This window comes from Phalacrocorax aristotelis, chromosome 5, assembly GCF_949628215.1.
Source record: "Phalacrocorax aristotelis chromosome 5, bGulAri2.1, whole genome shotgun sequence".
In the NCBI taxonomy this organism is placed as follows: Eukaryota; Metazoa; Chordata; class Aves; order Suliformes; family Phalacrocoracidae; genus Phalacrocorax; species Phalacrocorax aristotelis.
This window is the reverse complement of record NC_134280.1, coordinates 52,971,842-52,986,605: the sequence shown is the minus strand read 5'-3', so window position 1 is coordinate 52,986,605 and position 14,764 is coordinate 52,971,842. Positions and strand designations below refer to the sequence as shown.

Below are 14,764 nucleotides of genomic sequence, written 5' to 3'. Positions count from 1 at the left end.
AAATCCATACCTCTTGCCTGGCTGTGTGATTTTTAGTTCTAGCGCTGCTGTATGAAAGCTGGAGACTCTGATGCAGAATAAAGGCCTCATGTGCCAGGTGGAAGATAAGAGCTAATCCCTACTTTGAAAAAAGCATCATCTGCATAAGCAAGACAGATACAGCCAAGTCCCATCCCATTTTCCAAGCGCAGATCTAAGCACACAGAGAGCTTAACTGATTTCCCCACTGGCACGTCCTGAGCCTCTGTTCCCCCAGGATGCCTTAATAGCCCAATCAGCTGTTCTCCTACGTTTATTTAACCCAAAAAGGCTGGCTGGGTCCTGAAAACCAATCATGCAGCCCACCGTTCCTCAATAGCCCAAGGGGAGAACATGTCGTCCACTGCCAAATATTTATCGATGGGAATATGAGGGCATTGTTTCTGCTGGGGGGATTGTGCCTGAGCCTTTAATCGTGCCACGAGTACTGAATATTACATCTCAGCGGGAATAATCACAGGCTTGATCTTGGCAAAGAGCTGGAGAAGCCAAGAGCCAGGATTGTCCACCCCTGCTTTTCCAGCAGGGAGCAGAGCACACTCCACCCCACAAGCAGCCTGCGTGCAGCCCCATGTTATCTTACCCAGCAAATCCTCAGGTTTACACCAGCTGCCCGCCCCCGCCATTTACTGCTCTGTCTCTGCAGAACTCCATGCACATGACAATTTGATAACTCACTCTTTATTGAATGCCTCCGCTGATGCAAAGAAGATAAAATTTTTCATTATATGTCCCCTTGAGTAGTAAGGTGCTTGGCCCTGACCCTCAGGTCTGTCTTCATGGGCCTGATCCTTCTTCAACTGACACCAGCCTAGGTCTGATGAGGCTTTTGCCAAAAGCCCGCTCAGACAAGGACCTGCCCAAGGAGAGGGAGGATGAGACCCCTCATTTATGGAGATGACTTGCTCATCTGGTTGGCTCAGCAATTTGTTGTTCTGGGAAACTATTTTTACTCACCGTCAATGACGAAAAATGTTGTTTTGGGGGCTTGTGGCGTTTTCTTTTTTGGCTCTTTCTTGGATTTATTTTTAGGTTTCTTTGGGAGGGAAAAGAAGTGCAGACTGAAAGCTTAGAGGACAGGAGACAGAGATCAAGGGAGAGTGAGGAGATGAGATTTACCCCTCCAATCCTCAGGCCACCTTACTGCTTTTGGGGCTTAGCAAAGCATTGAGGAATTTTATAAGGGGAATAGGAAAGAGCATTCAGGAGGTTGTGGGCTTTCTCCTTCAGAAAAAAGCAGGGGCAGGTCCTGCTAATGGTTTTCTGGAGAGCTGGGGTAGGATTTCAGATGGAAGACTTTCTCACGGGTCTTACAGCACTTGATTATGCTACAGCCCACATGTCTTTAACACGATTACAGGATAATTGCTTTGGGGCAGGAAACATCGTTCTGTTCTGTTCATCCCATGCTTAGCACAAGGATGTCACAGTAATACAGGCAATTATTCATACTCATCCCAGTTTTTATTTGAAAGGAAGGTGGTCCTAGACCTTATGGTTGAGGGCTTGCATGCATGGCCTTTAAAGACTCCAGAAAATAGGAGGAGTGTTAAAATTATTCAGAATATTGAAGGTTTTTTTTCTTCCTTGCGTCATTATTTTTTAAGCCAGTTCCCTAATTTTGAAGGGTCATATGAATGGTTTTTGAACCGGTGATGCTGCATATATGCTGTTGTGGTCCATGGTAATAAACCTCTCACTTAGCATTGAGAAAGATCATGAAATACCAACCCAACAACCCAAAAGTGCTCCACAAACCATAGGGTTAATCAGGCACCCAGAGAAGAGAAAAAACAGCCATCCACCCTCCCTGACCTTTCAATCCTATCCACCCCAGGGTACACGCCTACTTCTGTTGATCCCACGTTCCCCTACGCCACCCTGCTGCCTCCTCTTGCCTCCTCCAGACCCCCTCTTTGACCTCCCATATTCTTTCCTTAACCTCCATTCCTGCCTGACATTAAGACGAGCAGCCATACCTACACAACTTTCCCTAGACAAATGAACAGCAGGCTCACCATTAGCTCCTATGGCAGACAGCAATCTGCATCCAAGGGGTTTTGTTGTTCCTCCTGAGCCTGCGGGAAGGGTGCTCTGCACAGCTGTGGATCGCAGATTTGTCCAAGCCCTCCAAAAAAGCTGAAAACAGCTGACCGCAGCTCTGCCTCTCCTGTAAACATTTTAATCCCATGGGAACATCACTCTCACCCCAGTGCTGCTTCTGTTCCATAGCAGCTTCTTGGAGGGAGACCTGGGTCTCATCACAGGCACTAATAAAACCCTCTTTACTTTGGCAGGACCCAACACTGCTCCAGCAGCGATAAATCCCAAACCAGAGGGCAATTTGTCCTTTTTTAACCATCATAGGAGCCTTCAGAGGGATGAAACAGGCCTCGTGGAAACTGGGCTGCCTCCAGCCTGGGAGCACTGTGGCTGTGCAAGAAGTCCCCTCGCATCACACCAACTTGTGGGGGATGAACACAGGGTGGGTGCCCCTGTGCAGGAACCAAACCTGCTTGCAAACAGCCAAGTGAATTACCATCCTTATTACTTAGCTCAGCACTTTGAGGGTAGGATTAAGGCATTTCCAGAAGATTTCCCTTCCTCTGTAGTTACCACTCATGCAAACTTTTGTTCTACCCTGCTGGTTTCCAGTACTCTGGGATTTCTCTGCTCTCCTTCTCCAGTGCCCCAGCCAAAGTGGCTGCTGCCTCAAGGCCACCTGCACCAGGCCGGGCTCCACTGCTGCAGGGTGGCACGGCATATCCTCATGTCCTCACCCTCCCTGTGCCACAGCTGTGTTCTCCTGAATGACCTGCAAGCTGTCCCTGAATGGCACCAGCTGCTCTCCAGCATCACATTCCTGGGAGGATGCTACCACAACACCCCAGAATCAGCTTTCCATGCAGCTCCCAGGGCAGTTGGCAATGAGAGGCAGCAAGCATTTCCCTAATCCTGTGCCAAGCCTGGGCATGGCCAGATCCTCCTGGGCTTGTCCATCCTTTGTGACATCTGCACCTCCCTCCCCTAAAGCAGCTGCATACCTTGTGTCCTGCTGCTGGGGTGCTCGTGCTCCTGCCCACACCAGGATTTGCCCAGTGCTGGCAGAATCTATCGCCCCCACCCCACCCCCCACGAATTTATCCCATGACCGAAGCACTTTTTTCCCCATGGCTCTGTATTGACACTACCTCCCCTTACCACGCTGTCCCCATTGTTCCCACATGCCCCTGCCACAGTTGCTGGAAGTTTTCACCCAGGCCCAAAGGAGCGAACCCTGCTACAGCACGTCCCCACTGCAAAGGTCTCTGTGGATGATGCCGGGGAGAGTGGGGCCGAGCACCCCCTCCTGATGGCCGAGGAAGGCGCGCCGGGGCCCAGGAGATGCCATTCTCCAGCGGGGCGCTGCCACGATGCTCCAAGGAGGTGACGTCCCCGTGGGGAGGACGTGAGGAGAAGCGCCGAGACACGGAGGAGCTCCCCTGCGTGGACGTGTTCGGGGGGGGAGGGAGGGGGCTGCAGGTTGACCTTCCCAGCCCCTAACTCCCCCCCTGCCCATCCCTAGCCCATGGGTGCCCCCCCACCCTCCCCTCCTCCCGCAACTCCAGCGCCAGGGAAGCCGAGCCGGAGGCAGTGCTGAGCCGGATATGCAGCGACTCCCCGCATCCCTCCTTGTGAGTATCCCTCGTTCCTCCTGATGCCTTCGGAGGAGACGGATGGACAGACGGACGGGCAGCGAGAGGTGGACTAGTCTTTTCTATTTGTAAAGCTGGGGGGGGGAACCTCTCCCCACATCCCCTTCCCCATTATCTGTCTTCATCCCCTCTACCGCCGCCTCCTCCTCCTCCTCCTCTCCAGCCACGATATTCTTTCAAAAACGGGGGGGGAGGGGGGGGAACCAAGAAATGCAACCCCACCTGGAATCCCGCAGAGATGAGGACTCAGCCAAAGAAAAAAGCCTCCAAAAAATAGAACCCTCGGGAGGGAAGGAGGGAGGGCGAGGGGCCGGGCTGCTCTGCCGCACCGGGAGACCCGCTCCCGTCCCGCCATGGGACAGAAAGCAGAAGGCCCCGATGGACAGACAGACCGTCCGGCGGGCAGGGAGGGCTGCGGGGGAGATGCAGCGCGGCTAGTTAGCAGCTCCCCAGGACCACCCACCCCGGTTCCTCCCAGGTGTTTCTTTCTGGATTTATTTGTTTTCTTCTCTTTAATTTCTTCCCCCACTGGTGACTCGGGAGCGGGTCACGCAGGACAGCGCTGAGGAGGGGGGGAGGAGAAAGAGGGGGCGGGATGCCGCCCGCTGCTGCCCGCCGCTCTGCCTCCGCCGCGGGGCCGGGGCCGGGGCCGGGGCCGGGGCCGGGGCCGGGGCTGGGGCCGGCAGCAGCTCCGCGCTGAGGCGGCGGCTTCGTGGTGCCCGGGCGTAGCGGTGCTCCCTCCTCCCCCTCCTGCCTGCCCTCCTCTCCTCCCTCTCTGTTCTGCCCACTCCCTCGCTCCTCTCCCAGCTCTGTCCTCTGTCTCCCGGTCCCTCTCTCTCCTGCCTTCCCCCCACAACTCCCCTTTTCCACTCCTTCTCCCCCTTTTTCTTCCCACCTCATCCCCCCCCCATCCCCTCACCCCCTTTTTTCACGGGGGGGGCCTTTTGCTTTGACAGGGCAGAGCGCGGTGACACCGCGGCAGCCGCCACGGAGAGGACACAGGACCCCCCGCTGGGCCCACCGTGCCCCTTCGAGGGGGTAGCCTGGACTCCAAGACCCCCGCAGGGCCGCCCACAGGACTGCTTTGCCTGCATTGCCAAGCCTCCGGCCCTCCAGCAAGCTTCACCTGTCCTGTCCCCTTCCTCTGCCATTTATCTCATGGAGAGCAAGAGCTGCAAAGGGGACAGCCTGCGGCCAGCAGTCCCATGCAAGCACTTGGTGGAGAAGAAGACGATGACCAACCCCACCACTGTCATCGAAATCTACCCGGACACCACTGAAGTGAATGACTACTATCTCTGGTCTATCTTCAACTTCGTATACCTCAACTTCTGCTGTCTTGGCTTCATCGCCTTGGCCTATTCATTGAAAGTGAGTAATGAGCCCAAGGCACAGGGTAAAAAGTGGCTAGAGGGGTGGGGGAGTGTTTGGGCACTGTACCTAATGTAAATCACACCTTTGCCACTAAATGAGAGGCTGTACCCACTGGGGATGGGGATGAGGAGAGCTGAGGTGTGTTTTGTAGCCAGGGATGTTGCTTCAGGTGGGGAAGTGGCACTTTGACTTGCTCCAGTACCCTCAGAGGCTCCTCTGGACCATGGTGGTAGGGTGAGGGGCAGGCAACACAAAGCTGGCTTAGCTCGTGCTGCACCTGCAGGCACCCTGGCACTTGGTCCCTTCTTCAGGATCCCGTCAGCTAGAAATTTTGTCAGGGTAGGATCCAGCAGTGTCCTATGGTCAGGCAGAAACAATAAGAAGCAGCTGGCCAAGATCAGCCAGGTGCTGGCAAGTTGGGGGCGGGGGGAGAGGCTGCTAAGGTGCAGGGCAACCCTGCCTGTTTCCTTCTTGCCCTCTCCCTAATTAAAAGAGAAGTGGAGGCCAGATCCACTCCCTGCCCCCCCCCCCCCCGCAAGCCTTATAAATCCCAAGGCAAGTCCAGGAGACCAGCCAGCATCCTGGGACCAAGTCCTGGGTCGCTGAGGAGGGGGAAAAGAGTGTAGGGGGGCTTTGCACAGCGTCGGGGCCGGGTGAAATAGAGCTGTGTTGATGGAGAGAGCAATGGTGTGGAGTACAGCCAGTGAAGGGGATGGGACTGGGTTACTCCCAGTAGCTGCAGAGGAGAGCAGCCCAGCAGGGATGGTGCCTGGCAGACAGGCGGCAACTCACCAGCTGGGAGAGGGAGGCCTGGGCTGCCCTCCCCTTCCCTGCCTGCCAGCCTCAAAACTAACTGAATGTATGTGCAGAGAGCCCGGGGGCAGCTGGGTGGTCCCATAGAGGAGCTAGCTGATTTGTTTTGGCAGCATTTAGAGGAAGGCCAGGGTGCAAGGGCTTTGTCACAGAGGCAGATCAATTAACACTATCCAGCTTCTATGAGCTGGACTGCGAGTGCCCAGCACTGCTGGGAGGCTGCTTCTGAGCCTGTCAGGGTCTCTGGCAGAAAGGCTCAGGGTCACGTCTGCAGACCCGTGCCCTGGCCTTGCCCACCACTAGCACTATGGTGTCTGCCTCAGTTTCCCTTTCCCCAAGACAGGCAATGAGCACCCATCCACAATCCACGCAGCAGGCTTCATTGCTGCCTGGGTGAAGCACTTAATAGCTTAAATCATGCTGGGGCTGAGCATCACCACAAGCAGGACTGACCCAAGGGCAAATCCAGGCAGTGGCAGCCTAACACAAGTGGCAGGGAGAGAGTCCCTTAATACCCCTACCCATTTAGCCAGTGAGGGAAGAAACTGGCTTCCTCCTTTTTTTTGTGTCTTTGCTCATCTGAATTTGCCTTTAATAAACAGTGTCTTTCCCATGCAAGAGGCACAAACACAGTGGGCTAAGAAAGGGTTTCACATCATGAGGACACAGCAGCAGCTATAGCAGTTATTAGGGTAGATGCGGTCCCTCAGCTGCAGCCAGCATTGGAGGCAGGAGAGCCTCCTGAAGCTGACCCATCCCCAGCACACAGGATGGAATAGGGTTTGCCACCTACAAGGTTTTTAACAGCTGGACCCTTCACTATCCTTGACACAAAGTGGAAGGGCAGGCAAAGCCCAGAAGTAACCCAAGGCTGGAGCCTCATGCCAGGGCAGAGGCATGGGCTCAGTATCTGGCTGCAAAGGTCTAGAGGACATAAACTCCAGTATGAAAAAAAGAAGCAGTGGTGAGGGAAGGCAAATGGGCAGGTATACTCCAAATCACAGAAAGAAAGATAGAAGATGGCTGTCAAAAACCAGCCTTGGCTTTTGGATTGCGGAGGCGGTAGCTGATCAGATGTAACTGTGGTACCTGAACAAACACAGAGCTGAGCAGGTAGAAATAACTCTGCTCTGGTCTTGGAGCTCCCCAGTGGCTGTGACTCTGTGGCAGGGGGAAAATAGAAACAAAAAGTCCCTCAGAGGCACGGGACAGAGCTGGCAAGTGGCCAAAGAGATGGCAAATGCCCTTTGCAGGCTGCTGTTGGGATGGCTGGTGAGAGGCAATGGGGATGCTGGGGCAGTAGCAGAAGGTCTGTCCTGGGGAAGACAACCAGGATGTTATGAAAGACAGGGTCATTCCTCACTCACAGCTAGGGCACAGACCCTCACAACATCCTGGCCAGACTGAACGTTAGGGTCGTTTCTCCAGAAGCCTGTTGTTTTCATCTCTTTTACAGTCAATAATGTTTTTCCCAGAAGCTAGAGAAAGCAGACGTAAGGAAAGCCCTGGGGACAGGTGTACCTTTGAACAGACTTCTTCTGTTCCTCTGCAATTAAATGTAAGGACAATTTAGCAGCAGATAACTTAAGTCCCAGCCTTCCTAGTATGTCCGTGCTCTGCAGAGACTGAGTAAGGTGCTGTGGGAGGGTGAGGAGGGGAGCAGCACCTTCCCCTCCCTAAGCCCATTCTGGGACCTCTGATGGCAAAGCCCTCAGCCAGTGGAGCACAGGTTTCCTGGCTGAAGGACCATCAGGGCGCTGATGGCATTAAAACGTTCCCAGGTTATGGTTTTTCCGTTTCCTTTAAATAACTGAAAGATCTAGCAACCTCAGGAATCATCATTTTTATTATCAGAAATAACATTTTCAATACCCTGCCATAAACATCATCTGGTTTTGCCAGATTCATACCGTTAATAGAGCAGTAGCTCCTTTGTGCCCCAAGTCCATGAGATGTTTCATTATGGACCTTAGCAAACATTAGTATTTCCACCAGTTTCAGCAGCACAGTGCCCACACTGGAAGCCAGATGTATGCTTATATACACTTGAATATTACCATAAAGCTGTCGTCTTCCCCATGCCCACTTTTACTGGTCTCAGCCACAGCTGGGAAAACAGTACCTCCATGTCTGCTTGGCCTTTTGCACATCAGCTGCTGCCTTCTAGGTTTCTTTCTGCAGGGAAATGCTATTTCATTGTGGTGACCATTGATTAAAAAAATGCCAAAAACCCACACCAGCACCAAGGAACTTATGCTCTTACTCTAAGAAACACACAAAGTCAGGGGAGGGCAAAGACTGTGACATCCAAGCCAAGTAATCTGTGTGACAGACACCCCAGCCAAGTGCTCTGAATAACGGTGTGACAGCATGCCTCGTCTTTACACCCATAGCAGGTCACATCCTGAGCAGATAGAGCTTGCTGGGCTGCAACGAAGACACACCAACTCACATATCCCTCCAGGGGTTATTTCTAGCATCTCAGGCTCCTCAAGGTCAGCCTCCTGGAGTGCAAGCAAGACACTTGCATGTAAGCACATGTTGGTGCTGGGCAAGAAGAGATAAACAGCAGGACCAGGGAATTTAGAAACACTAAAGTAACCTTAACTCCAGCTTAGCAACAGATGCGAGTATCGCTCCAATGGCAACATTTTGGATTCAGTTGGTTTTCATCAGGAGCAAATGTCGTGGCCCAACATGTGGTAGCTCCCTCCCCTCCTCTTTCCCAGCTCCAAGAGGTAATTAATGATGCATCAGTGCCTGGTGGCAGGAGATCTTGCTTCAGTTGTTAGGAGGTTAATCGCCAGAGGCCACCAGGGTGAGCCAAGTCCTCCTCAGTACCCATTACTCCATGAGGCAGTAGATCAGAGGAGCTGGGATCTGAGACAAGCCATGGTGCAGATGCCATGTTGTGGCTGTATAGAGTTGAAGATGGCAAGAAGCCCTGCTGACATTTCAAGCCCCACCAGCAGCCCACAGGGTTGCTCACAGAGTTTTCCTGCCCCTTGAGGCCACTGAAATTTGCAGTGTGATAGCACCCCAGGAGAGCTGAGCTGAGCTCTCCTCTCCTGCTTGCTCTCTGCCTAGCCCTTAGCATGCAGCTCTGGGCACAGCTGTTTACCTTCCCCTCTCACTGTGTGTTGACTTTCCCTGTTTGAAGTGGAAGCAGACTGGCACAAATCCGTAGCTATTTATTAACTCCAAGGAGCAGAGAGGCTGCGTCACCCAACCTCTCAGGCAGGATCTCAGCCTGCTTTTTGGGAGGAGCAATGGTTTATGGAGGTGGGTGAAACGCAGAGGCGATGGCCCCATGATGCTGGTGCCAGTATGGTGGAGGTATGAGAGCTTGAGAGCTCTTGACCAATTCACAGAGCAAATGAATCCAAGGATCCCATCCAGAGTTCCTTCTGTGTAGGGACACAGAGCTCTGCATGGAAATGGGATTTACAGCCAGCCAGCTGTGGGCTGCACGCTAAAAGCTGGACTGCCTTAAATATAGACTGATTACATTATGCTCATTATCAGTAAACCATTCACCTCATCCTGCAAGCTGAGGCAGCAGTTTGTATCCACACAGCAAGTTTCCTGCTCCCAAAAAAAAGAGGGGCTAAGCCCCAGAGCAGAGAGAGGGGTGGTGTGGGGCTGGGGAAGGGATCGGGAAGGAGTGGGATGGTAGGAGTCAAGGAGAACACTTGGAGAGGAAGATGAAGGCAAAGCACAAACAGGAGGAAGGGCAGAAGACATTGGTCAGAGGGAGGAGAGAAAGAACCCGCAGACACCGGCACCCTGGAGGTGTTGGAGGACAAGGTGAGATGGAGATGGTGGAGAGCAAGGCATGCAGCAGGGAGGTGACAGACAAGCAGGAACAGAGGGAAAGGCCACCACTGGCTTTCGCTGGTGGGAGAGGGGAGGAGGAGTGTTCACATGTTAAACTGCAAAAGCAGGCTGTGTTTCGTGGAAGGTCAGGCATGGAAGCGGAAAGGAGATGTGTAAGTTGTCAAGCCAGACCAGAGATGCGCTTTGCCTTGTCCAGGATGGGATCTCCAAAAGGGCCACCACATAGCGCTTTGGGGTGCCTGAGGAACAGGCACCAGTCAGCAGGTGCAGGATAATTATCCTTACACACCAGTCATCTCAGTGCAAAGCAGGGCCAAAAATCCCCAAATAATTTTAGGCAAGGTAAGAAGGGTCAAAGTGATGATGAGAAAAGAGTCTGTGACTAAAGAAACACCACACAGGTTTGGGGGGGTTCAGCCTTGTGACCCTGGAGACCTGTCCCTCCAATGCCTCACCTCCTTGGCTGTTGAAGGAAGCACTTTCTAGGGCTCCCAGAAGCTCGTGGACCAGCTGCCAGCATATTAAGGTGATGTTGGCCACAGGAGCATGAACATGGGAAAAGCTGAGGCTGAGCTATGAGAAAGACACTGGCATCTCCTTAAGGACAGAGTGGGGAAGGAGCCAAAACACGTATCTGCTCTCCAGGAGAGCTCCTCCTCCAGAGCCCAGCTCAGATGCTGCAGTAGGACATTGAAAGGAGACATCTGTGAGCGTCTGGGGGTGCAAGGTCAGGCAGGAGGAGGTGAGGCCACCCTGGAGAGATGCAGGAGGCCAGGCCTCTGAGTGGTTTGGAAGGAGAAACGTCTTTTCATTGTGTTTGTGTGCCACTGGGGCCCTGGAACTTGTCTGGCACTTAGAGGCTTCATTGCAATATAAATGATAACAGACATTAAGGAATTATTTGCATGAGGGTGACACTGAAGCCATAGGGTGTATGGGGAAATAAAAAGGGAGGAGAGGAAGGGGACCAAGGACTCGGTAAGGATGAGGGATCCAGGTGACCAAGGCCAGAGCACCCTGATGAGAGCTAGGGAAGGAGAAGGGTGGGAGGCTGCTGGAGACAGGGAATGTGGGCAGAGCTCTGTGTGCCTCAGGGGTTGGTGGGAGCGGGTGGGTGGGACTGGCCGGCAGGGCAGGGAGAGGAGGCAGCTGGGTGCCTGCAGGCAGGAGTCAAAGGCCATATCATTGTTTATGCCCAAACAGCAGGAAAGAGAAGAGACAGGAAAGACAAAAAGGGAACGGAGGAAATGGTGGCACTGGGGAGAGGGCAGCCTTCGGCACTCTTCACTAGAGATGCTGAGGAGCAGCAGGACTGGAGCAGGAACGGAGGGAGAGCCACAGGAAAGTTGAGGGCAAGTGCTGCCAAAGGAGGCTGTGGGAAAGAGCTAAAGCACCAGTCACAAGTGTGAGCTACTGTCAGGTGAGAGAGGCTGCTGGGAGCACTGGGAGAGGGCTGGGCATGGAAATTAGGGCAGCAGGGCACCCCTGGGGAAAGGAGGATCAGGATGCTTGGAGTGGGGGAGAGCTCCCAGGGCCAAGAGGCACTAGCCCCACAAAGGCAAAGCAAGTGGCTCGGCAGCAGGAGGGTTGCAGAGGTCGGTGCGCTGGTCACGCCGGTCTGCTGGAGAAACCTCTGCCTGCCTGGCAAACACTGACGACAAACACCGATGACAAACACTGGCTTGCCTGTGGCAGAGAGCAACCTCTCCCAGCCACGGCTGGGTTACAGCTGAGGAAGGGGCAAAAGACATTCGATCTCTGCAGGGTTTGCCTCTGGCAGCCCCGCTGCTGGGAAAAGGAAAGCACGTGAGAGCTTCAAAGAGCCTGCCGGGAGCAGCGGGTGGGATTTCTGGCCTGAATCCAGTGCCCCTGCGGCTCTGGCTGCAGGGTCCTCCATGCTTCTCACCGATGGGTGAGGAGGTGCCAGCTTCCCAGCTCTGCTGCGTCCAGGGTTTTTCAGGAGGATGCTAAACCTACTCAGTAACTTCAAAGGTGAGTGATACCAGACACACAGCTGACACAAAAAGGCATGCAGGCTCCCAGGCTGCCAGCTTGCTGCCTTCCCAGAGGTCATCTCCGCTGCTGGGAGCACCAGCCAAGCATGGCACAGAATCACATGCGGTTTGTGAGTCTCCCCTGTCCTCACTCCCAGAAGGATGCGCTGAAGCTGCTGAGTGCTCAGCAGCAGGGTGATGGGCGGATGGCCCCAGCTCCAGCTGCAGGCTCTCAGGAGCGTGCTGTAACAGAGGCTGAGGACATGGCAGCGCAGGATTTAATTTGAGGAGGAAGATAGAGCTCTTGCCTATGTGCCTGCTAGCACTGGCTCCTGCAGGCCTCATGCCAGCAGCAGCCTCCCTCCCCACAGTCCAGGGTTAATGAAGAGCAGCGGGTGCTTCTGCAGAGAGGTCCTCAGTGGTGTGACAGAGGAGGGGATGTTGCTTGAGTGTCTGAGATGTGGTTTTGGAGGCCCTGTGAACCAGCATGGCCCAGTGGGAACGAGGGGTTCAGTAAACCTTTCCCATATCTGGCAAGTCACAGAAGGCTTTCAGGACAGCCCCGTGGGTAAGCATTGCGGGAGGGGGAGAGAAAAAGTCACTAAGACGTGGTCTGAATCCATCGTAGAGTCTTTTTTGAAAGCTCCAGGTCGATAAAAGCCTTTCAATATTTCTAGGTAGCACTCTTGAGGCTGGATTTCGCAGCCTGCCACCGCCATCTAGCGTTCAGCCCGGCAGCACCTCATGCTGCCAGCGGCAAAGGCAGGCTGCGAAGGACACCCCACTCGGATGCGGGAAGGGGAAGAGGGGTAAAGTCTCCTGGTCCTTTTCGTCCCACCTTCCCGTGGCTCTAGCTGATTGGGTCTGCTGAGTGTTGGCTGATGGGGCAGCTTGGGGGCAGGGACACATCCCTGCTAGGAAGGGATGGAGCCTGACCACTCGTCTGCTGGGCTCAAACTGCAGAGCTGCTGCTGGCGGGCAGTGCTGCCCGCTGCCTGCATGTGCTATGTGCTGCCTGGCGGTGCCATCTGCTGCCTGATGATGCCATTGCTGCCTGGCAGTGCCATCACTGCCTGCTAGTGGCATTTGCTGCCTGGCGATGCCATCTGCTGCCTGCTAGTGCCATGCGCTGCTTGGCTGTGCCATCGCTGCCTGGTAATGCCACCCATGCCTGCTAGTGGCATTGCCGCCTTGCGGTGTCATCTGCTGCCTGCTAGTGCCATCGCTGCCTGGTAGTGTCATCACTGCCTCCTAGTGGCATCGCTACCTAGCTCTGCTATCTGGTGCCTGCTGGTGCCATTGCTGCCTGGCAGTGCCATGCGCTGCCTGGCAGACTGGAGGAGGTGGAGGCAAGCCAGTGACATGAATATGCACAATCCCTACCCACTGTAGAGCTGTCCCAAGGCAAGCCATGAAAGTGCCAGCCTGCAGGATAATGAAGAGAGCAGACTGTGCTGTCAGGATTGAAAACTGCCAGTGGCAGAGATGCTACACGAGCTGCATAAGACCTGCAAAAGGAACTCATTAACCCAGGACTGCTTAATATGCTGGAGGCTCATGCGCAGTGCTGGAGCCGCAGTAGGATGCCATGCCAGGTTTTGTCTGCTCAGCCCCTCAGCACAGACGGAAGCACAGGATGCACACAAGAACAGTGGCTAGCCTCCTTGCTCACAGGCCCGGGTGAGCCAAAGCCCAGTGGTGCAGGGCCAGGGGGCTGTGACATAGTGGGAAGGATGATTCAGTGCCCATGTGCATGGGGTGCACGATGATACCTCAGTTCCCTTGTGCACCCTGAGGCTCAAAATGGCACTGCCTCACTCCAGGGGCCACAGGGACTTGGTTTGCCTGGATGGTAACAGCAATGGGTCACTATTCCAGGTCTTCCCCACTCCCAGGTGTTTCCAGCCCACAGGCATTACAGTGCTTGGCTTCACAAGCTCAACCCATAGCAGAGCCGGGGTGCAAACCCCACCTCAGGGGTTTTTTATGACATGCTAAGCATTCAGGGGCAAAGAGGCACAGCCCAGCCCTTGTCCACTGTACAGGTATCCTACGGTGTGGGTATTGCTTGAAACAAGATATGTCTTTTTATACATCTCCCAATTATTATTTTTTATTTTTGTCTCAGGTCCGGGATAAGAAACTCCTCAATGACTTAAATGGAGCAGTCGAAGATGCCAAGACAGCCCGGCTTTTTAACATCACCAGCTCAGCTCTTGCCACCTTCTGTATCATCCTTATCTTCATCTTCCTGCGATACCCCCTCACTGACTACTAGAGTGAGGCCAACAGCAGCGGCTGCCGCCAAAATGCCTCTATGCCAGAAGTGTCTGCAGTTGTTTCTTGTAGCAAGGACGCAAAAAAGAAAAAAACACACTCCAACTTGATTGTAAAACAAAAAAAAAAAGGCAATTAAATACAGAAATAAATGAGCTGGTAGGCCCAGCGGAGCATACCCTTCCTGCCCCCAAACAGTTTGTGAACTGCTGTAGGAAAGGGTCTTACTTTTACACATGTATAGGGAGAAAAATAGACCAAGAAATATTTATTTTATGGCCAACAAGCTGTGTGACAAGAGCCTGCAAAGCCGAGAGCGTCGCATGCCGGGCAGCAGAAAGCTGAGCTCTGGGGAGCAACAGGATCCTGCTGAGCAGGAGGTGTGCAGTGATGGATGGTGACTGTGGCAGGGCTGGCTCACAACATATCAGACGTGTTCAGACCACCCCACCACCCCCGAATGTACAGGTGTTTGTTTTCCTTTTCCTCTCTTGAGTTTCATCCACTGGTTCAAACAACTCACAACCTCTGGAGAGCTGAGGGTGTTAGGAAGTTCATGCTAGGGAGCCCCAAAGACTCCAGAGAAGCCCCAAAGCGTTAAAGGGCAGGTTTCTCCTCAGGATCTCCCGACAATGCTGAGAAGGAAGGCACCTTCTGAAGAACTCACCTAAGCCCCCTAAACCGAGTGCTACTGTATTTCTGTAAACGATCAATAAAGATACCTCTGATATCTGA

The 14,764-nt window shown here is 53.8% G+C and overlaps 1 protein-coding gene across 2 annotated transcripts; it reads left to right on the top strand.

Annotated features, from left to right (window-relative positions):
• The first annotated feature begins 3,712 nt into the window (after positions 1 to 3,712).
• On the top strand, positions 3,713 to 14,764 carry IFITM10 (interferon induced transmembrane protein 10). 2 transcript variants are annotated; one of them, XM_075094556.1, is made up of 3 exons: positions 3,713 to 3,781; positions 4,691 to 5,105; positions 13,881 to 14,764. In XM_075094556.1, the coding sequence occupies exons 1-3, from the start codon at positions 3,756 to 3,758 to the stop codon at positions 14,028 to 14,030; spliced, it is 591 nt and encodes a 196-aa protein (XP_074950657.1). In that variant the 5' UTR covers positions 3,713 to 3,755; the 3' UTR covers positions 14,031 to 14,764. The 2 variants fall into 2 exon arrangements, with proteins under 2 accessions (XP_074950657.1, XP_074950656.1); XM_075094555.1 differs by lacking the exon at positions 3,713 to 3,781 and adding an exon at positions 4,073 to 4,212.

Bases quoted from the DNA above. Each gene is read 5' to 3' on its own strand.
- IFITM10 (XM_075094555.1), top strand. From the start codon at position 4,088: ATGGGACAGAAAGCAGAAGGCCCCGATGGACAGACAGACCGTCCGGCG. The intron at 4,213-4,690 runs GTGTTTCTTTCT...TTGCTTTGACAG, and splicing joins CCCACCCCGGTTCCTCCCAG to GGCAGAGCGCGGTGACACCG. The intron at 5,106-13,880 runs GTGAGTAATGAG...TTTTTGTCTCAG, and splicing joins CCTTGGCCTATTCATTGAAA to GTCCGGGATAAGAAACTCCT.